Source organism: Dromiciops gliroides, chromosome 2 (assembly GCF_019393635.1).
Source record: "Dromiciops gliroides isolate mDroGli1 chromosome 2, mDroGli1.pri, whole genome shotgun sequence".
Lineage (NCBI taxonomy): Eukaryota > Metazoa > Chordata > Mammalia > Microbiotheria > Microbiotheriidae > Dromiciops > Dromiciops gliroides.
The window spans coordinates 321183218-321211136 of record NC_057862.1 but is presented as its reverse complement, the minus strand read 5'-3'; the positions used below and the strand labels follow the sequence as shown (position 1 = coordinate 321211136).

Sequence of the window (27919 nt, the reverse complement as noted above, 5' to 3'; positions counted from 1 at the left end):
ATGACTACTCCTAATAAAGATCCCATTGAGGACCTCGAGCTCAAGACCAAGACAACTGTGACCTTCAGTTCCAGTCCAGTCACCCCACCAGACAGCCCCGGGAAGCTGCAGAGCAAAGAATCTGACTATGGCTTAAGGAATGGGAGTACCCCTGAGGGGGGGAGCAGTGGCCCTGACCCAAGCCCTTTCCAGAAGGTCAAGGGACTGACGTAAGTAGCTCATTCTGTCTTTCTCATTAGGAGCCCTGTTACTGTTCCATCTCGAGTTTGCAATACTCCCCATCCGACAATTGGGGAAATTGAGGTGCGGGAAGATTAAGTTGGTTGAAAAGCTAAGATTCGAACTCCTTGCCACTAAGGCTCCAGTCTGCTCTGTAGACGTAGTTCTGCCTGGCTGAGTGCAAAGCAGAAACCCAGAGCGCTCTAAGAAAGCATCTAGGCCAGGGGTTCTTAAGCCCCCTTTGGCAGCCTGCGGAAGGATGTGGTCCCCTTCTCAGAATAATGTTTTTGAATGCATAAAGTAAAATGCATAGCTTTCCTGACTTCCCCAAAGTCTTAAAGTTCCCTGTTCTATGGGAAGCCTTTCCCATATCTCCTTCATCCCGTCGCATCCTCTGTGAGAGCATCTCCAATTTAAGCTGCATGTATCTTGTTTGTAATTCTTTACAAGCTGCTTTCCTTATTAGACTGTAAGCTCCTGGAGAACAGGAGCCATTTTTGTTTTTTTGTCTTTGTTTAGTACAGTGTTTAGTACAGTGCTTGGCACATAGTAGGTGCTTATCAGATGCTTGTTGACCTGACTTTTAAAAAGATTTCATGGACCCCAGGTTAAATTCCTGATCCAGAGGGAAATGATATCTGAATTTAGGACCATGAGAACATCAAAGAGAAACTAGGGATTTCTGGTATTAATACTAATAGCTCAAATAACCCCATGAGGAAGGGAGAATAAATATTATAATTGCCATTTTGCAGTTGATGACAGTAAGCCCTGACTTCCTAGCCACCTTCTCATCAGATAAAAACTGTAGAGACTCCACCAAATGTCAATGAGCACGCTTCCTCTTAGAAGCTCTTGTGTCACTGGATTCTGGCTTCTCTTCCCTTCAGACACTGTCTTGGATCCATCATGAGCAGAAGGATAGGGTTTTCCTAGGGGAAGAGGGTTTTTTGCTGTTTGTTTCTTATCCTGGGGATTGTCCAGTGGGATTCTCTTTGAATCGATGCCCAATAGTTGGAAGTTTGTTCCTTCACCATTTGCATATGCTGCCAGGAAAGCCCCTGAGGCTGTGGATGTCAAGGACTGAGGGCACATTCCCCAAGCCCTGATTTGAAATCTAATTTAACTCCTTGCCCAGGAGGAGCATTTCCCACGTGGTACAAAGCGACACTTGATCGCTAGTGTGCTTTAAGTAGGACTGATCTAGAATCAACCACAGCTGTGGATCGTCTCTCCAAGTCTGTCTCCTCACTTCCCAGAGCTGGGGAGAGGAAAGAGATTTACCTGAGGTCACACAGGAAGTGAATGATCCAGCCAGGATTAGACCCTAGGTTTCCTGATTGATAGTCCAGGGTCTTTTCTAATTGTTGCTGAAGAGGGGCGGAACAAGTGTTGAAGATTAAGTATTCCCAAGAGAGCTCTCGAGCTCTTAAGTCAACATTTCAGAAGTGATTCATTTACCCTTTCTTAGTTGCAAAAGAAACCTGTCTCCAGCATTTGGTAATTCAGGGGCTGTGTGGGTAATATTTCTGCCTAGGAAAAGAAAAGGGGGCATCTGCTTAGCTGTGATCTGTGTTCATTGCTTAACTTTTCCAGGCTGAATAATTGCTCCTCAGCCAGCAGAGGATTTAGGTGTATAGAGAGAGGGTCTAAAGGGAATGACTGTACTGACAAAACAAATATGTTTTCTTAGCCCATGATCAGAGTTCTTCTCCACCATGTCTTCAGAAACACTATTTTTATGGTATGAAGCCCACCTCAGTTTAACTTTGCCGAAGTGTAAGGGACATGCTGGATATCAATCTTTCAGCTAACAAATGGCAAAGGCACAAAATGCTCTGGGCTGGCACTATGCTAAGCACTGGGGATACAAATATGAGCAAAAAGAGAGATAGTCCCTGCCCTCAAGGAGCTTAGGTTTTAATCAAGGAAGACAGCATTGAAAAGACAACAGAGAAGCAGAAGGGGAGAGAAGGAAAGAAAAGATGGGGGTGGCATGGAGGGAGAAGTCTGAAGACCCAGGAAGAGGGTATATAAAGTTATAGTGAGGAGGCAAAGGAGAAGAGACACTTGAATCTTTATTTTTCAGTTAACAAAGGGTAAGGGTATACTTGCTGAAATTTTGTTTTAGGCTCAATTTGTCCTTAGTGCCTGCTATGTGTTTTCCAGGAACACCACCAATCTTCCCCCTTCTCCCTCACCTCATATATGTGTGTATTCACTCAGGGAACACAGCTCCTGTAACTTTCAACACATCACTTCCTCCCTCTGGGTCTTTGGAGGACAGCATAATGATTCATTAGAAGAAAGAACACTGAATTTCAAGTCCGAAGATCAAGATTCAAATTCTTGTTCTCCTTCTTACTACCTAGGTGACCATAGACAGTTCATGTAAACTCCTGGCCCTCAGTTTTCTCATCTGTAAAATGAAGTGATTGGACCAGATGACCTTTAAGGTCCCTATCAGCTCTGCTAATTCCTTGTTCTAAGATCCTGCCAAGTTCTCTTGTCCTACTGTATATTCTCAGGTCTCCTGCTGTTCTGTCATTTCAGCCTACTTGGGATGGGTTGGAGTGAAACCCAACAGAAATCTCTACTCACCCAAAAGCACTGGGATCACTCTTGGGCCGAAGGCTGGGTCTTGATTTTTCACGGTCTGTCTATAGAGAATTGTGGGGAGCTTTAAGGCCTAAAGCAGCCATTAAGTTGTACCTGAAACTGCTATTTCTCAATCACCCACTCAGTTTGGACTGGCTTGAGAACTGAGGCTTCAGGCCCTTTTCTTAGCTGTTTACAAATGCTGCCCCCCCCCCCCCCCCCCCCCCCCCCCCCCCCCCCCCCCCCCCCCCGCCTCCCGCCTTCCCCATAGGGGGTTGTTTCTGCAGGCTGGCTGTTAGGTCCTTTGTTCTCAGAAATTGGAAATGTACTGCATGACCTCCTAATATCCCTGCCAACCCTCAGCTTCTGGGACTCTGCATCTCTCTGACCCCAGTGACCCTGTATCTCCTACATTCTGGAGATAGTGTTGCTTTTTTCACAACCCTTTCAAAACTATTAGAGATTTCTTTTGTTGTTGCTGATAGTGGATAGTGTTTTTAAGGTTTGTAAAGAGCATCATAGGTCCCATCTCACCTGAGCCTCATAATAACTCTGGGAGGTAAGTGGTAAAAATAGCATCTTCCTTTTCACAAAGGAAGAAACTGAGGCTCATAAAAATGAAGGGATTTGCCTAAGGTACACAGCCAGTTAAGTGGCAGAGCCAGGATGCAAACTCACATCTTCTTCTTTCAGTAATCCTTTGTTTGCTGTTCTCTTGTTCTTTCTCATCCTTCCTTACATACATCATGAGCTAATTCATTAATGCACAGTCTTTGTCCCTAAGGAGCTTACACTGGGTGAGATAAGACACACACACACACACACACACACACACACACACACACACACACACAACTATGATGAAGAATGAAACCTATTTTGCTCCTGTGGCACACTGAAGTGCTATAAACTATTAAAGAAGGGGAAAATCACTTCTAGTTCCACTCCAGTGCAGTGAGAAGAATAATCAGAGAAGGCTTCAGAGACCAGAGGGCTCTTGAATTGGGCCTTGATGAGATAGACAGAGACATAAGATAGGGAGAAGGTCATTCCAGGGATGAAGAACTCTGGGAACAGAAATGGCCAATCACAGGATGCATCTGGAGGAAAAAGAGTTCTTTATTTTAGCTGGAGTTTAGAGTATATTAGAAGGTTGTGTGGTGGTGGTGGTGGTGGTGATGATGCAAAGGATGAAGAGGTCACCAAGTGGTGCCATATTATCAAGGTCCTAGAATATCAGACTAAGGAATTTGGACTTTATACTTGGGCAATGCTACACCATAGAAAAGTTTGAGTGTGAGAATAACATGGATTTCACATTAGAAAGATTAATTTGTTTATGGATTGCAGAATGGGCAAGAAAAGATGTCTTGTTCTTCTAAAATGCCTGCAGTCCTGGGAGCGAGTGGTATAGAATATGAAGGCTATATCTCCCTATACTTGTTTTGCCTTCAGCCAACACAGCAGGTCTAGCAGACCTGCAGTCACTCAAGTACATGTTTCTGTCCTCTTCAACCTTCCAGGAAATTACTTTATTAGAATATTCACCTGAGACCAATTTGATGATCATGTGATCCTCACAGGACCTCATCCTGAATGACTCTCCCTCTTCAAGGTGTCTCCATGTGAATTGCAAGTTGGAATGCAATGGCACGTTTCTTGCTCAGGACTTTGGCTGCTCAGGCTCTAGTTGTGAGGGCAGAGCTCTTGTATTGTCAATGTAGTAATTAGCATAAATTCCAGATATTATAGGAGAGGACAATGGAGCTCACAGATTGTGCCTGTACCACCTAAACCAGTTCTATTGTTTTGTCCAACCGGGTGCTGGAAGTGCAGCCAGTGAGCTGAGCATGGCGCACCCCTCCCTCCACACTGACCCTTCCTTGTCTACATCTCTACAGATGGTTCCAAGCTTTGATTCACCTGTTGAAAGGAAATATTGGCACAGGTCTTCTGGGACTTCCCCTGGCGGTGAAGAATGCAGGGCTCTTGGTAAGAGGCATCTGTGCTGTGGGAGGGAGGAATACCCCATCATTCTGGGAAAGAGTTGGTGGGGATGGTGTCACTTTCATTTGTTTGTTTGTTTACTTATTAATTCATTCATTTATAATAATGAAATGGGAAAATTTATTCTTTAACAACTTCCAATAGCTCAGACCCTTCTGGACACTGAGAGTGACTTGGAAGGTAGACAGAACACTAAATCCTTATTAAACTAAGTTTTTAAAAAAATCACAGGGTATATTTGGCTGGTACCTGAACTTATATACTGAAGTGATGCACTTAGAATCATAGAATGTCAGAACAGAAAAAGACCTTAAAGATCACAATTATCTAGGCTACATCCTCCTTCCCTCCCCCATCTTTTTTAACCAGATGGAGTTAAGGCCCTGAGGAGGGAAGATCACACAATGAGTTAGAAGAATTTGAACTGGAATCTGGGTCTCTTCCAGTGTCAATCTGTCTTTACTGCACCACTGATACATTATGAACACATCACTTTTTTCATGAGGAGACTTGGGAACTTAGAGTTCATGCCAGTGTCCATTTTATACAATTTCCTCTTCAATCTCACCATTTTCCCTTTCACTGGATCATTTAGATGGTTGTTTCTTGAGGATAAACTATAACAATGTTGTCTTTGTTCAGTCATCACTTCCTCTTGTGGTTTTGATAACTATGTCTCTTTTTGTCTCCCCTTCCCACCACAACTCTTCTCTAAAGATTGGTCCTGTTAGTCTGTTGCTGTTGGGCATTGTGGCTGTGCACTGTATGGGCATCCTGGTGAGATGTGCTCATCACTTGTGCCACAGGTAAGACATATTTACTTCTCCCTACTCTTGAATGAAAAGTTCTGTTCTTAGGTCTATGTTCCCTGTGTATACTGATGTGACCATGTTTCATTTGTCTATCTGATCTTAAAGTGACATGTGTGATTTTTTTCAGAGCTTAGGTGAAACTATCTCATTACAATCTATTTCTCAAAAAGAACAACAGTTGAGCCACTTCTACTTCAAGAACTTTCTAAAACATAGAAAACACAAAACTAGATCCCTGTCTAGTCAACAAATGTCCTACCCTCTTTAAACAGTCCCTACCCCACTTCTACCTCCTGTGAAAGAATTGCACTCCTACCTTCCCCATTAGAAGTAGATAACATTGGACTCTGCCTAAGAAGACCTGAGTTTGAATTCTGCCTCTGACATTTAGTAGTTGGGTCTCTCTTTTTTTTTTTAGTGAGGCAATTGGGGTTAAGTGACTTGCCCAGGGTCACACAGCTAGTAAGTGTTAAGTGTCTGAGGCCCGATTTGAACTCAGGTACTCCTGACTCCAGGGCCGGTGCTCTATCCACTGCGCCACCTAGCCGCCCCGGGTCTCTTTTTTTCCCATCTAAAATGGGGAAAGTACCTATTTCATAAGGTTGGTACAGTATTTTTCAAATCTTAAAAGCACTATATAAATGTCAGCTATTATTATTAGGATTATACCAGACCAGTGATCTATTCAGCTTAGAATTTAGCATCCATGAAGGAATATAGTATAATAGAAAGAGTATTGGCCCAAGAACCAAGGGGTCTGAGTTCTAATCCCAAAACTCCTACCAACTGGCTTTGTGATCTTAAATAAACTCCTTGCTCTTTTTGGGCCTACTTCTTATTTCTGAAGGGACTGGAATGAATAGAATATGCAAAGAGCCTTTCAACTACTATATTCCGTGATTCCATTAGCAGAATCACATATTTGGCAATTTTCCTCCACAAGGACCCTGCCTAGAAGTGCCATAGGCAGGATGACTAGTGCCCTACATATCTGACTTTTGCCTGACAATAATGCCTCATTTAGAGTGAGCATTATTATTCATCTTTTACTCACTGCTAACCCTATAGTTATTGAATTCCCACCAAGCATATTCCTCAACTGCTAGCCCCACTAGGAGTAAGCTATCCCCAAGCCCCATCCACATCCCAGTACAACCCTGCTCACCCCTTCCATTTTGCCCTCTGGAATTCCCCTCTTCCTCTCATGTTTCTTCCATCTACTAGCCTTCGTTGAGACCCAGTCTTCTCCAGATGACAATGCATCCCTAGCTGTCCTCTCTGGCAGCAGCTGTCCTCCTCACACCTACCAACACAGTGGTCCTGGAAAGAGAGTCGGAAAGCTCCTGGATCGCTGTGATCTCTCTGTCACCATCATTCACCAACATCTTAGAGGTTCCTCCCTTTCTCTGCCAAACTCCTAGAAAAAGTTGTCTACTCTTCTTCCACTTCTTCCACCCCAAACCCTTGCAATTTCATCACTCACATGGAAGTTCTCTCTCCAAAGTTACCAATGATCAAGTTTTTTTTTTTTTAAAGTAAGGCAATTGGGGTTAAGTGACTTGCCCAGGGTCACACAGCTAGTAAGTGTTAAGTGTCTGAGGCCGGATTTGAACCCAGGTCCTCCTGAATCCAGGGCCAGTGCTCTATCCACTGCACCATCTAGCTGCCCCAAATGATCAAGTTTTAATTTCCATATCAAGTGGTCTTTTCTAAGTTCTCATATTACTTGACTTCAATGCTGTATTTGACACATTTGTCTACTAACTCCTCCTGGATGCTCTCTCTCTTCTCTGGGATTTCCTTATGCTGTTTCTGCTGGGCTCTCTTCCCACCAGTCTGACCACTCCTATGTCTCCTTTGCTAGATCATATCAGAGCCACTAACAGTAGGTTTTCTCTAAGACTCTGTCCAGGGTCCCCTTCTCTTCTTTCTATATATACTCTCTTGGTGAACCTCATCAGTTCCCGTGGGTTTAATAATCATCTTTACTCAGATCACTCCCAAATCTATATGTGCATGTCAGTCTCTCCCTTAGTTTTCCATCCCATGTAACCAACTGCCTGTTGGGACATTCGAACTGAAGGTCCCAGAGAGATCTCTAACTCAGCATGAACAAAAGGGAACTTGAATATCCCCAGTGTTATCCTTGACTCCTCACTCTCAAATGTCCTACATAACCCATCTATTGCCAAATTTTGCCCTTTTGATGCCCATAACATCCTTTCCATATGGCCACTTTTCCTTAAGTGAAGATCTAACAGCTATATTACTCTCTTCACTCACCCTTAGTGGTTCCCTATTGCCTATAGGAAATAGCTTTTACTTCAATCTTCTCCTTCTGTCCCCATTGTTAAATTCCCCATCCTCAACCTGACTTCATCTCCATCAGCTCATCCCTTCCACCTGGCCCTATCTTCCCTACCCCATTCAGTCAACCAAAATCAATTGAAAAGTACTGATTAAATGCTTACTCTGTGTCAGGCACTTAGGTACAAGTACAAAGAATAATGCAAGCCCTCCTTGCAAGGAGGTTACACAGCTAATCTTAATAATGATGAGATGATGATAGCTAAAAGTTATCTAGTGCTTTAGGATTTGCAAAGCACTTTTACAGGCATTGTCTCATTTGATCCTCAAAACATCCTTGAGAGGGAGATGCTAATATTGTCCCCATTTTACAGATGAGAAAACTGAGGCTCAGAGAGGCTAAATGATTTGCCCAGGGTCACACAGCTAGTGTCTGAGGCAGGATTTGGGCCTGACTCTAAGCCCAGCACTCTATCCATTAGGCTGTTTAGCTACATCTCTTAACTCTTCTAATTATTTTCCAATTTGCTAAAGAGAAATTAAGAGGGGGCAGCTAGGTGGCACAGTGGATAAAGCACCAGCCCTAGATTCAGGAGGACCTGAGTTCAAAGCTGGCCTCAGACACTTAATACTTACTAGCCGTGTGACCCTGGGCAAGTCACTTAACCCCCATTGCCTCTCCAAAAAAAAAAAAAAAAGAGAGGAATTAAGAGAAGAATGGAACATGACCTTGGGAATTCCATATCACCATAGCAAATAGAGTTCCAGTGTTCCTTTCACAAATCTAGGTGGTGGTTGTTGTTGTTGTTGTTGTTGTTATGAACTGTGATTCACTTGAGTGACCCTATTTCAGAGCTAGTCTGGTTGCTAGTGTCTAATAACTTAGAATCTTCAGGAGTTGGAGAGAAAGTTCATCTAGGGCACCTATGGACTTGTTGTCCTCCTTCTGTGGAGGTGACATACAGGAAACGGGCCAATGTTTGGCAATTCCTTCTGAACTCTCTTAGTTCTTTCAGGGCCACACTTTTCCCTGTATATACTTCCTCTGCTTATCTTGTAATGAAAACACATGCATATCTTTCTTTCCTGTTTAGGCTCAACAGTCTACATGTCCACTTAGCTAGCTCCCATTTATATATGGTGCTTTAAGGTTTGCAAGGGGCTTTACAAATACAATCTTGTTTGATCATCACAGTGGAGGGACTATCTACTTCAGGCTTGTTATGAGGCAAGGACTTTGTAAACTGTCGTGCTACAGAAATATTAGCTAGAAACTAATGTTTTGTATATCCTTTCCCCCCAGGTTACAGAAGCCATTTTTGGACTATGGAGAAGCAGTGATGTATGGACTAAAGGCCAGTCCCAGCCCTTGGCTCCAGAATCATGCCATATGGGGAAGGTAACAATGGGCACAGTGCCCTTGCCTGGAAGGCGGTAAAATACCTTAGGATTCCACTGAGTTCTTTGTAAAGCTTCTTGACTTGATCAGAGAAAACATTGGTAACCTTGAGAATTGCACAGGAGTTTTCCATATCCTAGATTGTAAGCTCCTTGAGGGCAGGGACCACATCTTTAAACTGTATACCATTCTTAACATCTAACTTTGAATTTTTTAAGTGGGTACCTAATGTTTGATTTATGAAAAAATTTTATGTCAATCACATATGGTTCCTAGGAAACTAAATTTGCCCAGGTTCTACCCTTGTTCCATAATAATAATAATAATAATAATAATAATAATAATAATAATAATAATAATAGGTAATATTTATGTGGTGCTTACAATGTGCCAGGCACTGTGCTAAGCACTTTATAATTATCATCTCATTTGATCATCACAACAGCTCTAGGAGTAAGAGCTATTATTATCTCCATTTTACATATGGGGAAACTGAGGCAAATAGCAAAATTTTAAGTGCCTTGCCTAGGATCACATAGCTATTCAACGTCTGAGACCTCTTCTAGTTGCCCACATACTAGTAGGTTCCACTAGTAAGGACCCCCATGGTCCCTGGTCTTCATTATTCCAAGCTATAGAGGATTCAGAGGTCAAAACTCAGAGAACTGGTTAAAGTAAGAATGCCAAATGCTGTAGAGATAGGGCTTCCTGGGGTATATTTCCTACCTCCAAAATTTCATGATCTTCCTTCTGAGATAATCTCCATCAGAAGGCTTGGAAAGGTAACACTCAGATGCCCAGCATTAGGGGCTCCCTTGAATTGAATCTGGTTAGGTTAGACCTAACCTGTTTCCAGGCAAGGCTTGGTGATTAACCAGCTTCATGGGTTTAGGCTTTCCTGTCTCACTTCTCTACCCTTCCTTCCCTGGGTTGATAGCTAAAGCTGTTAACAGTTGACAACTGGCAGGGATGGCTTCAGCCAAACATATATTGCCATCTAACAGACATCAGACTAAGCATACAGCTCTCACTGATCCTCTGTTGAGGGAGTTGTAGGGTACAAGAAGTAGCATCTGATAATAAGGAATTTCATTTTAAATGAGAATGCATTGTGTCTCAACCTTCTTAAAAATGCACTTTTGGCAGGTCTTTTCTTATTGAAATGTTTTCATTATTAATGATACCTAAAGAAGGTTAATATGGCATTATCTTATCATGGAGGTTGAAATGGTGGGGGCTGAAGTGGAGGGCTTGGGGTGAAATTTGCATAAGAAAATCTAAATGGACATGATAACTTTAAAAAGCAGCTGTGATTTTTCTCTTCTTCCTAGGCATCTTGTAGGTTTTTTCCTGATTCTCACTCAGTTGGGATTCTGCTGTGTATATGTTGTTTTTCTGGCTGATAATATAAAACAGGTAGGATTTTCTTGCTCTTGTTTTGATGAAACAGACAAACAGAGTTGCATAGATTCAGACTTCTTACCAAATGAAAGGCTTCCGAGGCATGTATCTACCATGGGTGCCTGTCTGATCTTGGTATGTGGCCCTATATCAAAGTTAAAACTAGGTTGGTTTGAGGGCCTAGAGTTTTAGAATTGGGACGAATGAATCTTTAGAGGTCTAAGCCAAGGTGGAGACCCATAGCTTTCAGTACATATGGAGATGTCCCCTGCAGTCTTTTGGCATACTTACCTAAATGAACACAAATTAGGATGCAGTTTTGAGAACACCTTGAATTTAGAATGAATAGTTCTGATTTTTCTAGGAATTTTATATTTACAAATTTTTAATTGTGTTAGTCACTGCTATGGTAGTAGTAAGACAAAACTGTTTCACTGCTATTTAACAATGATAACGGTTCACATTCTATGTAGCTTTTTTGTTAATAAAGCACTTTACATTCATTATTACACTTGATCCTAACAACTAACCTGTGAAGTGGTATAAATGATAGTATTCCCATTTCTTAAGTGAGGAAAATGAGGCTCAGGGTGCCTCTGAGTGGTATTACTAAGTGGTAGAAACTGAAGCTCAGACCTAGGTAAAGACCTAACAACACAAGAAAGTATCCTTTTCTTGCAACACAGTCACCCAAAGTGACTCTTATGAAGTATAGGAACTCAGCATTTTTGCTACTTTGGGGAATTCTCTCGACCTCTTAGGGCAAACATATGCATCAGTGGGGGGTGGATGACTATATCAAAGATAAGAAGCCCAACTGAAAGAAAAGAGATTTATTAGCATGCTAAGGAATCTTCTCTAGCTGATGACAAAATCAGATTGATATGATACATATCTGATTTCTATTAACCTTTAGATGTAGTTAGAGTTCAAAGACAATCAGCATTCTGTGGCCACTTGAGATAGAAAAGTAAAACATTTCACAAGAGAGGAAAGGGTAGAGAAAGAGAGGGATATGTGAAGGAAGAAAGGGGAACTATTTAGAATGCAAGTGGTGGGATTTTTTTTTTCAGAATAAGAAAACTTATTTCATGGGCAAGAGAGAAGGGGCAAAGAGACCAAATACTTTAACAATTATGAAAGAAGTCCTTTTAGACAAAACTGCAGTCTCTTATGCAAGGCTGGCAATTAGTTGTGACAACACTGGATGAGATCATTTACCTTCCTGTGTCCTTGTGTAGAGGTTGGGGACTTTCTAATATTTGGCCGCTGTATAGTTGAGGAATTTTTATATTGTTAGTCCATTGTTAGATGCTACAAAATAATAATGGTTCTTATTCCGCCATCCCTACTCTCCTTACACATTCTAAACTCTGGTGCTTGTGGATCACAGAGGACAGAGGCTTACCTGCAAAACCAAAGTCATGTGATGATAGTGATGCTGGAACTACAAATCAAGTTCTTGGTTTGCAAAAATAACTTCATTTCCTTGGATGAATTATTTAACCTTCCTAGAAGTCTGGTTCTTATCTGCAAAAGCACAGAGTTGGGCTAGAAGACCTCTAAGTTTCCCTCCAGCTTTTAAATCCTATGACTCTATGAATAAGCAGATTCATAAAAAGTAACTAAGCTGTACTTGATTCCTTGACAATATTTTTTTTGATAAATCACAGGATTAAGAACTGAAAAGGACCAATTACTTGGTCTATAGATTTAAGGGAGGCTATATAGTACAGTGGATGAGTACTGACGTTGGAATCAGAAGGCCTGGTTTCAAATCCCTGCTGACACTGACCTTGGTCAAGTCATTAGATGGACTTTGACCTTAACTTTGATAGACATCAGTTCCTCAACTGTGCAATGAGAGGTTGAAGAAGGTAGCCTCTAAGATCCCTTCCAACTCTAGATCTGTGATATAATTTTATGAATGGGGAAACTGAAGCCTGGAGAGGTTATAATTTGCCCCAGGCCATACAAGTAGTAAATGTCAGAAAAGGGATTTAAATCTAGGCCCTTGGACTTCAAAGTCACTGCTACTGTGCTAGGAGTCCTGGTGTTTTGATTTCAAATCCAGAGCTCCTGTCCCTAAACCCAATCAACAAATTTATTCAGATTGTAAATTGGACAGAGTATGATTTCTGTGCAGTAAACTCCCTGAGAGCAGGGACTGTCTGATTTTTAACCTTTGTATCTCTAGCATAGTGCCTTTCACAAAATATACCTCAATATGTTCTGCATCTACTTCTACTTAGTATGTTAAGCATCTACTTCCTACTCAGCCTTTCCCTAATGGCTGTGGGCAATACTAAGAAGTTTAAAACACAATTCCTGACTTGAAGGTGCTTACAATTGAATTCATATTAATATGAAAAGTTGAATAACAACATAAGAGTTCAGAAACAGATCAAGGTGTTGTTAGGTATCACAAAGTGATATCTTATTAATTGCCCAATGAATAGGACAGATAGTGAGGAAGTTCAGAAGAATCCAATGTGCTAGAAAGGTTAGAGAAGCTAGATAGGTCAGTAGATGGGAGCTAGACTTTAAATGACAGACAAAGTAGGATTGAGATAGGAGGGGAATCAAAAGGGTAACAAGAACTCAGAGCACCAAGAATATGGAGGTGGGAAAGTGTGAATAACTGTTGGAGGATAATGGATATACTAGTTTGACCAGAGCAAATCTAGAAGGGCAGGCTGGAGCCAAATAATGAAAGACCTTGAATGCTAGGCTGAGGAGTTTGGACTTTGTCCTGTAGATAATGGAGAGCCAGGAAATGGTTTTGAGCAGGTCACTGACCTGGTCAGAGGCTTATTTGGGGGAAACGTATAACCTCTCATTCCTCTTATCAGGTGATAGAAGCAGCCAATGCAACTACTACCAACTGCTATAGCAATGAGACTGTGACCTTGACACATACCATGGACTCACGATTCTACATGCTCAGCCTCTTGCCGTTCTTAGTGCTGCTGGTGTTTGTCCGGAACCTCAGAATCCTGTCCATCTTCTCCATGTTGGCCAACATATGTATGTTTATCAGCTTGGTTATGATCTACCAATACACTGTTCAGGTATGTACCCAAACCATGGTCATAAGCTCACTGGGGCCTTTAACACCTAAGATTCCAGATGGAAGTTCCCTCCACTGTCACCATCCCAATTATTTACAAAGTGATAAGAGAATCTCCTAAGGATTTAGGTAGTATCTGGAATTTCAGGAAAAACAATGCATCTTGGCATCTTCAGATGGCTGTCTGGGACCTTTTTTCATTTGTTGATCAAAGAAAGAGGAGTAGAAGGAAAGGATTTCTTTTGAAATTCCTGTGCTCTTGTTACTGAGGGATTGCACAGTCAATCAGCATCCGATCAGTTAGTGCCAGTTTTTATTGGGTGTTATACCATGTTGGCTAGCCTGATGTGATATGGAGGAAAGGGGAGGCTATAGTTTTCTCCTTCCCACTTCCAACCCCACCCCCAGATCTCCTGACTTGATGGGACAGGATTTCAGTAGAAGGGACCAGAACAAAGATTTTGCGTCCATTTCCTCTGAAACAGTTTGAGGATCATACTCAAGTGTCTCCTTGTAGCAAGCAGGTTACCAACCCTAGATGTTAAAGAGTTGCATTTTTGTGCCCCCTATTTCTATATCAAGTACCCTGTTAGCACAACATTCCTGCACACAGTGATGTGGCCCAGATTCAGCACCACAATGAATAGAGATTCTTATTAAGAAGAAGTCATGACCTATTGAAAAAAAAGGTGGGCTATGGGAATATCAGAATAGCTCAAATTCCCCAACATTTTCTCTCCCACAACTCAGAAATTCCTGAGTGAATGAATACCTCCATAATATGTCTCTCACACAAAGGAAAATCACAGTCTTCCCTGGGCCTCTGGTTTGAGAGCCTTGACCTTGGAATTTAGTTTCTGAGATGGGTAAAGTCCCAACAAGAACCTCTCTTTTGCCCCTCTTGGAAGCCTTATCTTTAAATACAGTGGCTTTTTAGGGTAATTAAATGAAATGATAATGAGGGTCTGAAACATTTTATGTGGACGGAACATTACATCTTCTGGAACTCTTGTTGACAAACTCTCTTTTTCTCCTGATTCTCTTTGTTTCACACCCTCACTTCTTGCACTAATAGGAACCCGTCTCTTTCCAGAAGATATGCAGGGAGTAGTTCAGGAGGAGAAGAAGGAGGAAGAAATTCCTTACTGCTTACTCTTCCATCTAGACTGTTTCTTAGCCATCATCACTGAGCAGCCTCTCCTTCTTGGTAGTTTATTCTAGCCCATCACTAGTGTCCAATCCAAATCCTTCTTAAAGTCTTCTTCCTTTCTCAAGGAGTTCAAGTACTGGGATCCACCCCAAACTCTGCTCTCAATTAGATATACTCATTGATGATCCCTTGAATTCCTTGACCTCCAAGTTCATTAACCTCAAAGCCCACAATCAGCATCTTCACTCTATCACAGTCATGTACAGAAATGATAATGCCTTTTATCCACCCATTAGGATTCTATCACCATGATCCAGAATTCTGAAATTCTCTCTCTGCGAGACTTCCTATTCTTCAGTTTCTTTCTTTCCCGTATGCCACCTCTTCTTATCATTGACCAGTTCAATGACATATTATTAATTGCCATTAGATCCTTTGCCCCTTTATCCTAGTTTTACCATGCTAAACTTCAACCTTGGGTCACCCCTATCACCTGCTTTCCCTATTTATCTTTTTTTCCCTATTTATCTTGCTGAACACTGCAAGAAAGAAAGTCATGCAACTATGCCAACTAGGTGCACTAAAAATTTGTTATCTAATCTCAATCCTCATTGCCACACAGAAGTCCCCTAATTTTTCTTTGGTTGCCTCTCTAACATGTTCCACAGTGGCTCCAAATCTTCTCTCTCAAACTTTGCATGTTCTCTTCCCCTCTCTCTGAACAAAGGATCCTACCTCCTCTCTTACTGAGAAAATTGAGACTTTATGTCCCAAGCTTCCTCTTTCCCCCCATTTCACACTTCAAACCCCCTCCTCATCATTCTTACCCCCCTCTTTATTTGCTCAGTCTCTGAAGAGGTAGCTTTTGTTCTTGCCGAGGAAATCCTTCCACTTATACTCTTGATCTCATCTCCATCTAGCTCTTGTAGGTCTTTGTCCCCTCGACTATTTCTTCTCTTATATTCAACCTCTCCTTATCCATTAGCTCCTCAGCTATCAACAAACATGCCAAGGTCTTTTTCCCCCAATCACTAAAAAAAACCCTTAACCTCAAGCTATCATCCCATGTTTCTTCTCCCTTTCATAGCCAAACTTCTAGAATTGACTGTCTATCTTTATTTTCTTATCTCCCACTCACTTCTCAGTCCTTGAGATCTGGTTTCTGACCTTACTAGTTAAGTGAAACTGCTCTCTGCAGTGACCCCTTAACTGCTAGGTTCAATGGCTTTTTCTTGGTCCTTATTCTACCTGATCTCTCTGTAGCTTTTCACAGTGTTAACCATCCCCACCTCCTAGTCACTGACTCCTCCCTGGTTTCTGTGACATTGCTCTGTCTTGATTTTCCTGTTTCCTCTCACTTCCCTATGTTGGATCATCCTCTTTCTCCTGCCCACTAAATGTGGACATCCCTTAAAGCTCTGTCCTAGACCATCTCTATATTTACTCTCTTGGTCATCTATCAGATATCACAGATTGTTTTATCTCTTTACATGACTCCATATCATATGTAGAATGCCATTCTCTCTTGAAATCCTGTCTAAGATAAGCAACCACCTCATAGACCTCTCCACCCTGATGTGGCATCTGGAACACAAATCAAAACTCCTATTTTCCACAAAGCCCATACCTCTCTTAAACTTCCCTCTTTCTGCTAGACGCCATTTTTATAAGCCATCTAGTTTTTGACCCCCTGGAGCCATCCTTTTTGTCACTCCACATATCCAATCCATTGCCAAAGCATCTTGATTCTCTCTTCACAATATCTCTTCCAACCATTCCCTTCTCTCCATCCACATTTTATCTAGTTCAGGCCCTCATTATTGTGCAAGTAAGTCTATTGCAATATACTCCCACTTGGCCTCTGCTTCTAGCCTTTCACCTCTCCAATCCATCTTTCACAAAGCCACCAAGTTGATATTATTAACACAGATGTGCCCATGTCACTCCCCTACTCAAATCTTTATTGGCTGCCAGTTGTTTCTAAAATAAAATGTAGACTTCTCAACCTGGCATTTAAAGCTGCCTACACTCTCTCTCCCATTTTTTTCATATTACACCCTTCTTCCACTATTCTAGTCAAACTGGCCAGTTAACTATTGCCTGTAGATGAAGTCATCTCCTGCCTCTATCCCTGTGCATAGGCGAACACCTGTCTAGAATATATTTCCTCCACCTTGGGAAATTCCTAAATTTCTTCAAAACACAGCTCAGATATCACATCCTACACAAGGCTTCTTAATTTTACTCCTTCCCCTGTCTCTCCACCTCACACACAATATTGAATATTCTTTCCTTCTTCAAATAACTTTGTTTTTTAAAAATAATAAACATTTTTATTTATAGTTTGGGGTTCCAATTTTTATCCTCTCCTTCCCTTCCCCCTTCCCTGAGGCGGCAAACAATCATGTATGGGTTATATATATATATGATTATGCAAAACATTACCATATTTGTCATTTTGTACAAGAAAACTTGATTAAAAGAAAAAAATAAAAGAAAGTGAAAAAATCAGTCTGTTCCATGAATATCAGTTCTTTCTTTGGAGGTGGATAGTATGTTTCCTCAATAGTCCTTTGGGATTCTCTTGGATCACTGTATTGTTGAGAAGAGTCAAGTCATTCACAGTTCTTCATCAAATAATATTGCTTTCCCTGGGTACAATGTTCTCTTGGTTCTGTTCACTTCACAATACATCATTTCCTACATGTCTTTCCAGGCCTTTCTGAAGTCATCCTGCTTGTCATTTCTTATAGCACGATAATATTCCATCACCATCATATACCACAGTTTGTTTAGCCATTCCCCAATTGATGAGCGTTCCTTTGATTTACAATTCTTAGCCACCACAAAATGAGCTGCTGTAAATATTTTTGTAAAAATAGGTCTTTTTCTCTTTTTGGTGATGTCTTTGGGATATAAACCTAGCAGTGGTATTGCTGGATCAAAGGGTATGCACAGTTCTATAGCCCTTGGCCATAGTTCCAAATTGCTCTCCAGAATAGTTGGATAACTTCCTTTTAAAAATAATTTGAAACAAATTTACTTTGTTATAGCTTATATGTATTGACTAGTGTACAAATGAGATCCCCTTGTAGAATGTCATTTTCTTGAGGATAAAGACTGTTTTGTATTCCCAGGGGTTAACATAGTGCCTTGCACATTAATAAATGTTTTGCTTGAAGTGAATTTAGAGATAGCAGGTGTTAAAGTATCCTGCAAAATGAATTTGGAAATGAAGTAGTTGCTCACATTTCATCTGTGCATCATTTCCATAGGCAGCCCCACTTAATAAAATGCTACAGTCTTTTCAGTTGTTGTTCTTTCCTCTCTGTAAGACATATGCAACATTACTTCTGGATAAAGTGATAATAATATGTAACATAATAATAACTACTCTCTATCATGTTCTATAGTTTGTAAAACACTATATAAGTAGGGGGCAGCTAGATGGCACAGTGGATAGAGCACCGGCCCTGGAGTCAGGAGTACCTGAGTTCAAATCTGGCCTCAGACACTTAACACTTACTAGCTGTGTGACCCTGGGCAAGTCACTTAACCCCAATTGCCTCACTAAAAAACAAAAAACAAAAACCCACTATATAAGTAGTAGCCTCACTTTCATTTTGTGAATGTAGAAGCCAGTGGTCAAACTGACCAAGAAACTTGCCCAGAGGCTCATGGGTAGAAAACGGCAGAGTGGGGGCCTGAATCCAGATTGATTGACTCCTGGTTCAGTTCCATTGACATGACACCCCAAAGTCTTTGAAAGCTTGAACCTTAAAAACTCCCCAAAGTAGAGGAGGGCTTTTTCATGGCTGTCTGAGATTGCCTGGAGGTCACCTCGATTCTAGTACTTCCCTAATCTTTTCCTCTGTCGGCACTATTGCTTAGGACTGTCCTTTTAGTCCTAATTTATGTCTGTCTTTTTCTTTCCTCTCCAGAGGAACCTGTCCACCCTTCCTTCACAAATCAGTAAAGACTGGTAGCCAGGAACTTAATAATTTTATTCAGTTCAACACATATTTTTTAAATACCTTTTACATACAAGCCACTGTTCTAGGCATAAAAAAAAAAAACTAAATCAATATAAGAGTCCCGAACCTTAAAGAACTTCCCTTCTATTGGGGAATACAATATGTGTACAGATAAGCAAATATCAAATGCTTGTGGGAGGGGAGAAACCACCACCAGCGGCTCAAGAACAATATTGAGGTCAACTTCACTCCCGCCATCTTCTCCTAGGGCTTCACAGGACTATTCACAGGGCTTGCCTGCTTTGGGAGTCATAGGGCTTTTCTTCATCCTAGCCTCATGTTTTTATCTTTCAGGATATTCCAGATCCCAAAAACCTACCTCTTTTTGCTGAGTGGAAGACCTTCCCTTTATTCTTTGGAACAGCTATTTTTGCATATGAGAGCATTGGTGTGGTAAGGTTTTAAGTGACTAGGAACTTCCTGGGATCACTGTACCTCTTGTCCTGACTGGGTCTTTCAGCAAAGGCTAGAATAATGCAGTCATGAGACAGAAATTTTGACCTATGGTAAAAATGAGGTGATAGACTAGGGTGTGGGGGATGAAGTATGTCAAATAAGTTCATTTCATACATTTAGTACCAGAAGAGACTTTAGACTAGGGCTTCTTAAGCAGTGATCCATGAACTTGGTTTTTAATATCTTGATAATTGTATTTCATTTCCTTTGTAATATAATGTTTTATTTTTTGCTTTTAAAAACATTATTATAAAAAAAACCAATAACATTATTGTGAGAAGGGGGTCCAAAGATTCACAGAACAGCCACAGGGCTCCATGAAACAAAAAGGTTAAGGACTTATGTCTTGAGTCTTTGAGGACACTATCTTGTCCAGCGCTCTTAGTTTATAGGAAACTGACGCCCACATAAGGTGAGTGATTTGCCCAAAGTTACACAGATAGAGTAGAACAAGGATTTGAACCTGGATCACAGAATTGGACAGTTGAAGGGATCTCAAAGGCCACCTAATTTTAAACCCATTCCTGGACAAGGTATGATCTCTGAGGACATTTACCTCCTGATAGCTCATTCTCTCCTTTGATAGCTTCAGTTGATAGGAAGATCATAGAGTTTATCTGAATGGGATAGTAAAGGCCATCCCATCCAAACCTCTCAATTTACATACGAGATAATTGAGGCCTCCAAAGGCTAAGTGACTTGCCCCAACTTCCCACCAAAGGTAAGATTTGAAACCAGAACTGTGGGGTGGGAGTGGGGGGTGAATATATACAATTTAGATAAGACTCATCCCTGACCTTGTCAGAGATAGGATTTGAACCCAGGTCCTCTGGCTCTAGAACCAGTACTCTTGCTGCTGTTAGACCACACTGCCTCTGATGTGGATCTGGAAATCAGAAGAAAGATCAAGGCTGAAGATACAGGTTCAGGAGTTATCAATGCTTTGCCCTTTGGTTAGTTAATATCAGTCAGTGCTGAGTATTGGAGGCTATCAGGAGTTAGGCTATCAGGATTCCAGCCTTAGCTCTGTAACCAACTAGATATGTAACCATGGGCAAATCATTGTCCTTGCCTATACCTCAGGTTTCTTGTCAATCAAATGAGTGATTAGGAATGATTGTATTCAAAGTACCCACAGCTCTAATGTCTGAGGGAGTCTTGACCTGCCATTGCCACAGGCCTGACAGACAGTAATCTATGTTGAGTGGTCTGGCTAAGTACAGAGCTGTTAAGTGAGCTGGAGATCTTGAGGGAGTCAAGGGCTCTGTATGCATAGATGGTTCCTTCCCCAAGGTGAGGAGATTTCAAAGAGAGGAGTCCAGTTACAGGTTTAGTCACAAGCTAGGTGGCACAGGGCATAGAGAACTGGACCTGGAGTCAGAGTTCAAATTTTGCCATAGACAATAGTTGTGTGGCCTTGGACAAGTCACTTAACCTCTGCCTCAGTTTTCTCATGTGTAAGATGAGGATAAAAATAGCACCTACCTCCAAGGGTTGTTGTGAGGACCAAATGAAATGATGTTTGTAAAACACTATATAAATGCTAGCCATTATAATAGAGGTAGATGGGTGGTACAGTGGATAGAGCACTGGACCTAGAGTCAGAGTTCAAATCCTACCTCAGACACTTGCTAGCCATGTGACCTTGGGCAGGTCACTTAACCACTGTCTGTCTCAGTTTCCTTGACTGTAAAATGGGAATAATAACAGCCCCCACCTCTCAGAGTTGCTGTGAGGATCAAATGAGATGATATTTATAAAGTGCTTGGGACATAATAGGTGCCTAATAAAACTCCCATTTCCCCTTTTTGTTACCCATTGTCAAAACTGTCTGATCCGAGACAGGGTTCTAAGCCTTGTGACTCACTGTTAAGTTGTCACCCCAAGATTTTGATTAGTGGAAGAAGGTAACACATGTAGTACCATATCCTGACGTGGCAGCTTCCCCCACTTCTCACAAGCAATGTCAGTGAAGCACAAGCTCTTTCAGTTCACGCCAAGCTGGGAGGGACTGGGGATGGGCTCTAAGTCTGTCACCTGAGGACCAGCGGAGCTTCCTTACAGAAAGGCTGACCATCAGGGACCTAGCTACCCAGTGGGGCATCCATTTTATAGCTACAACAATTTATGAAGACCAGCCAATAAGGGCTGGAGGGCTTCTGATCTGCTGGGTAGAGGGAACAACCAGCCACTGTGATCAAATCATGGATGCATTGAAAAGGGCTTTTCTACCTTAATTCCCCTTGAGGGCTCACAGAAGCAGATGGCTAGGTTGCCCAGAGCCTTCGAGGGTTGCAAGGAGGACAAGGGAGGAGTTCCATTCTGTGGGGTCTCAGAAGCAGAATAGAAATCCATGTGGGCAAGAAAGTGCTATTTCCCTTACTGGTGATTGACATTTCTGGTTTTGTTCTTACCTCACCTTCCCTTCTAATAGGTTCTTCCCCTCGAAAACAAGATGAAGAACAATAAGCATTTCCCAGCCATCTTGTATGGGGGGATGACCATGATTACCATTCTCTACATCAGCCTGGCATCCCTGGGCTACTTGAAGTTTGGAGCAGCTATTCAAGCCAGCTTAACCCTCAACCTACCCAACTGCTGGTATGTTGATGGTTTGGGGAGGTTGGAATCCATGCATGTAGACTTGGGAAGGTACAATTCTGATGGAGCAGGAAGAATACTCCTGGTTCTGCTACTAATTGAAAGCCATCTACAAGCTGTTTTATCTTGGGAAAGTCTTCTCTCTGTGCCTTTATTTCCTCATCTGTAAAATGGGGACAATAGCCATTATTCTCTTCTTCACAGGATTTTTAAGATAAAATGAGATAATTTATACAAAGCATTTTGTAAATTGTAATGGAAGTTGCATTTTCTGTTGTGGACTGAGTACTATATTCAGCTCTGGGGAAAGATGCAAAGTCTAGAAAAGTTAACATCATTATTATTCATTTATTATATAACATTCATTATATTATTCATTTATTATATCATTATCATTATTATTCATTTGTTTGATGATACCTGTAATACCTTCTTCACAGGGTAGTCATTAGGCTCAAATCAGATAATGCTTGTAAAGTGCTTTGACAACTTAAAAGTATTAAATAGAGGCCAGTTGTTGCCTTTGTTATCATTGACCACTATTACAGTAATACTGCACAAACTTCTGGCTGCTTGCTCCAGTGTGATCCAGTATTTGGTCCCATAGAGGTAGGGAGTCTGGGAGAAGAAAATGTATATGAGCTTCCTCAGACAATCTGGAAACTTCTGACCCACCGTGTTGAAATTCAGCTTTTTCTTGCCATGTGGTCCTTTGCATTTACTTTGGTGCTAGGAGCTCAGATCTTGGCTGGATTTTCCCAGACAAGCTGATCAATAGCTGGTTTCTGTCTACAGGTTATATCAGTCTGTGAAGGTGCTCTACTCCCTGGGAATCTTCTTCACCTATGCCCTGCAATTCTATGTCCCAGCCGAGATCATCATCCCATTTGCTGTCTCCTATGTGCCAAAGAGCTGGAATTTGACAGTAGACCTGTCCATCCGCACAGGCCTGGTCTGTGTGACAAGTGAGTAGGAAGAAGGATGCCTTGATTTTGATGAGACACTTGGGCACCCACAAACTAGAAGCTGGTTGGGGTCTAGCCCATGGCAAGGGGGCAGGAATCTCTTAAGTTCACTGGCACAATTCAGTAAGCTAGTGATAGGGTACAATAAAAAGAACCTTGACCCAAGTATCAGGGCACTTAGGTTTTATTCATGGCTTTGCTTTACTTACAATGACCTTAACAGGTCACTTCACCTCTTTGGCAGCTTTGTTGTTGTTTAACTGTTTTCAGTCATGTTGATTCTTTGTGACCCCTTTGGGGGTTTTCTTGGCAGAGATACCAGAGTACTTTGCCATTTCCTTCTCCAACTCATTTGACAGATGAGGAAATTGAGGCAAACTAGGTTAAATGACTTGCCCAGGGTCACACAGCTACTACGTATCTGAAGCCAGTGTTGAACTCATGAAGATAAACTTCCTGACTACAGACCCAGTGCTTCACCCACTGTGCCACCTAGTTGCTCTGTGGCATCTGCATGGTGGCACCATAGTGCACAGAGACAGGACCAGGAGTCTGGAAGACCTGAGTTCAAATTCGACCTCAGACACTTACTAACTATGTGACTCTGGGTAAGTTACTTGACCTCAGCCTGCCTCAGTTTCCTCAACTGCAAAATGGGGGCAATAATAGCACCCACCTCCCATATTTGTTGTGAGGATCAAATGAGATAACATTTATAAGGCACCTAGCATAGTGCTGGGCACATAACAGACACTTAATAAGTGCTCATTTTCTTTTCTCTCTTTTTTCAATATCATTTGAGATTCAAGGATAATTTAGATCATAGCCACTAACAATTCTTCCCTCTTTCTTACCGTGAGAGATAATGATCTCCCTTTCCCCTAGCCGTCAACATTCACGTTATTTCACAAAAGAGCTAGGGTATGTCTCCTCCTATAGTGTCTCATGACTGGGTTGCAAAAGAGATTCACGAAGCTTGTTCCAATAACCCCCTGGTGTTTACATGACACTTGTCGGCTTATGGAGGCTTTCCAATAGACTCTTCCATTAAAGTCCTCCCCTCCGCCCTTATCTCAGTGTGAAGATGACCCTGGGCTCTCCAAGGTTAGGACAACAGTACCTGCCAAGCTGGACAAGTTTCTGGAGGGCATCCAGCCCTTCTCATCTGACCCCAGACTGGTAATCCAGAAGCACAGGGAGATGGGCACCTTGGCCAAGGGAGCTTTTTGAAATGACTCTCCTTCAGTGGCATGATGGTGGTACAAGAGGAGAGCCCTATCTGGGCCAGAGCTGGGGGGAAAGAGAGAGTTCCCCCAACACTGGGACCTATCATCTTCCTCTCCTTTAGAGAGGGGCTGTAGACTGAACCCACCCTAAGGCAAAAGCCCAGGGAGCAAGAACTCCAACTCACTGTCATTTTGAACAATTTTATTTCATAAATCACGCGCGCACACACACACACAATTGGAAAGACTTTGAGTATGGGCTCAGGGCAGAGTCTTAGGATACCAACCTAGTTAAATATAATAATGGTGGCTTGGTGGTGTATGGAGCAAACTGCCTCAGTTTACCCAAATAACTCGAGGAGACCACCAAGTCAAGCAGAGACAGATTTATTACATTCCCGTAGGAATGGGCAAGTTCAATACATGAACCGCACCAGCCAATACATTCCTTGACCTTATATAGGAATGTCGGTCAGAGGGGAAGTCCCCATGCACACTAGGTCGAGCTCACAATCTAACATCCAATCCTGTCTCACCCAGGGTGCGTGTTCAGCTCGTGATCAATGTATGGAGACATGCATACGTGTTCCAGGAGCAAGGGGGAAAAGGGGAGGGGGAACAAGGTCAAACCAAAGGAAGAGGAAACAGGGGAGTGACAGTCAGATGTTTCAGATCTCACAGTTCCCACTGACTCCCCTCTCCCAGCCCCTGTCTCTAAAGATATTCAACCTGAATAATAGGAGGAGTCACTCAGGTGCTTCAGCATTGTTAAGGATGACAGGATTAAAATTTATCTTCGGTTATGTTGGGAAGAAAAGAATAATCCATTGTTGGGACCCCAGGGCCAAGGGGATTCTGCTCTGAGAAAAAGAGACATGTCACTTAACATCTGGTCTCAACTCAATTGCTGCATCCTGTGCCGAGCCCCGTCCTTTCTTCTTGAGTCCCGAGTATTGAATTGGTGGGCTAACTCCCTGACCCACTGACTGGGGTTCTGACACATGATGGATTGCAGACAAAACTAATATGTAGCTGACAAGTGGGGAGACTGAGCAGAAGTAAAAATACTGTTCATTGGCAATAAAACTTAAAGGAGACAGTGAGAATTTGACAAGCAATAAACTTCTAAATGAACTATACTGGGGCAGGGCTGGGTACCTTCCAGACCCCATCCTCAGAGTTTAATCTGACTCAAATCCATAATCATATCATACAGTGGTGTGTTGTTGTGGGTTTTTTCCAGCTACAGCCACTCATGAAAACCTCTACTTTTCCACCAAAGTAGAGAAAGATTGTGATTTGCATCTGTGGAGTTCATAATTACCCTCACAAAGGCACAGATCTTTTGAAGTATTGGAATTAGTTTCCATTAAAAGGTGGCTTATGTTGAATTACCTATTAGGAAAGACCTTATGATGCAATGGTAAGAGTCTAGGACTTCGAATCCAAGGATCCTGGTTTGAGGTTCAGCTCTGTCACTCTTTGGCTAGTTGACTTTTTTTGGGGGTGGGGCAATGAGAGTTAAGTGACTCACCCAGGGTCACACAACTAGTAAGTGTCAGGTGTCTGAGGCTATATTTAAACTCAGGTCCTCCTGAATCCAGGGCTGCCCCAGCTAGTTGACCTTTTAAAGAACGTTGCTTAAATTCCTCAGCCCCCATTTCCACACTTGAACAGTGGACATGATAATACAAGTTATACCATCCATTTCAGGCTGGTCATGAATGCAACTGTCTTTTCCTTCCCAGGTGCCTTGGCCATCCTGATCCCCAAATTAGACCTGGTAATAGCCCTGGTGGGTTCAATGAGCAGCAGTGCCCTGGCTCTGATCATCCCACCTCTCCTGGAGATAGTCACCTATTACTCAGAGGGCATAAGCCCTATCACCATTATTAAGGACATCCTGATCAGTGTCCTGGGCATCATTGGCTTGGTGGTGGGCACCTATCAATCACTCAATGAGCTAATCCAGCCACCTGTCTCTCACACCAATGCCAACTTCACCAGCACCTTTGTACAGTGATCTACTTCCAAGCGGAACACCTTCCCTGCCTCTCCTCATCCCTCCACTCCCTGTGGAAGGTGAATTCCCTGGACTAGGCCAACTGTGCCACAGTAGAAAAAGTACTGGGTCTGGAAATGGAAGACCTAGGTTATGTGATGTGACTATGGGCAAGTCACTTAGACTCTTCGAACCACAGTTTCTTCACCTGTAAAATGAAAATACTGCTTCTCCTTGCAGGATTGTTGGGAGCCTCGAATGAGGTAATGTATACGAAGCACTTTGTAAATTGTAAGATGCTATAAAAATATAGCCTATCACCACTCCTCTTAGAATTCTCTTACTTTGGGAGCTCTCCAAAGTAGTTTTCTCTTGGCTTTGCCTCTAACTTTTTGGAAAACATCAACTAAAGGTTTTCACTAGTTGCCTTTCATGTAAGGATGACCTAACAAAGCCGAACATGTGCTTGCCATCCATGAAGAACTGTCTGGAGTTTGACTCCCTTTCTGACTCCTTGTCTCTGGACCTCTACCTTGTTCTTCAAAGACAAACTGACCTGTGACCTGTAAAATATTTATACTCAACCAAGAGTTCTAGACTCTAAAATGTAGTCGGGTTTTGTATCCGAAGAGATGCAGGCTTAAGAAGTGGGCACATGTGTGTGAGAAATCACCCTAAAATCATGAAGGGAATTAAGAGAAGGACCTTAAGGATCATCATCCAACCCTCTCCTGCTCCAGGGGAAGAGAATGAAGCTCAGGGAGGACAAGAAGCTTGCCCCAAACTGCACCACGAGTTTATGGTTTGACTGAGGCTAAATGTTGGAACTCTGGCCAAACAGGGCTGAGCTCTTTCCCATGAGACCACACCACCTTATGCATTAGAATGACAGGACTAAGGGGCAGCTAGGTGGCGCAGTGGATAGAGCACCAGCCCTGGAGTCAGGAGTACCTGAGTTCAAATCTGGCCTCAGACACTTAACACTTACTAGGTGTGTGACCTTGGGCAAGTCACTTAACCCCAATGGCCTCACTAAAAAAAAAAAAGAATGACAGGACTGAGCGAGAAGGGGTCTTAGAGACTCTCTGGTCTAACACTTTCCTTTTGCAAAAGAGGAAAGTAAAGACATAGAGATGCGAATGGATTTGCCTTCATCACAGTTGGAACTGAAACCTAGGATTCCCAGCCTCCATCTAGTGCTCTTTTCACTACATCCCACATACCTGGGGAAGGAAGAAGAGCTCTCTGCTATGGCAGAGGACTCTGGAGGAAGAAGACAGAAATGATGCTAGAACACCAGAAAGACCTGAGGGCTTAGAGAAAAGTGTTGGACCTTTGGTAGGGTCCCCTCCCCTTATATCTCCTGACTATGGTCGGTCACAGTCTCCAAGTGAAAATTCTTGTTTTTTTAAAGATGAACGGGTTAATCTTACCAAGAATTAAGAGAGATCTAGCTCAGGTTAGTGGTTGGTGGGAGGGTTGGAATATGAAACAGCTCATGATCGCAAAGACCAGAATTCAACAAGCATTTATTAATTACCTTGTGTGTACAGAGTACTCTGTTAGGCACCAGGGAGGGTTTCAGGTTTAGATAGGGTAATGTTCTTGCCCTTCTCCCTTGCAAAGAAGAGCTTTGCCCATCTCTTTATTGTATTAAGTTACCAACATTAAA

General features: G+C 42.2%; 1 protein-coding gene across 1 annotated transcript; it reads left to right on the top strand.

Annotated features, from left to right (window-relative positions):
* Positions 1-27919, top strand: LOC122741676 (proton-coupled amino acid transporter 1-like). Its single transcript, XM_043985383.1, has 10 exons — positions 1-209; positions 4719-4809; positions 5542-5630; positions 9247-9342; positions 10674-10758; positions 13596-13814; positions 19292-19390; positions 21888-22054; positions 22850-23019; positions 25994-27919. The coding sequence occupies exons 1-10, from the start codon at positions 1-3 to the stop codon at positions 26266-26268; spliced, it is 1500 nt and encodes a 499-aa protein (XP_043841318.1). The 3' UTR covers positions 26269-27919.

Bases quoted from the DNA above. Each gene is read 5' to 3' on its own strand.
- LOC122741676 (XM_043985383.1), top strand. From the start codon at position 1: ATGACTACTCCTAATAAAGATCCCATTGAGGACCTCGAGCTCAAGACC. The intron at 9,343-10,673 runs GTAACAATGGGC...TCTTCTTCCTAG, and splicing joins AATCATGCCATATGGGGAAG to GCATCTTGTAGGTTTTTTCC. The intron at 10,759-13,595 runs GTAGGATTTTCT...TCCTCTTATCAG, and splicing joins TGGCTGATAATATAAAACAG to GTGATAGAAGCAGCCAATGC.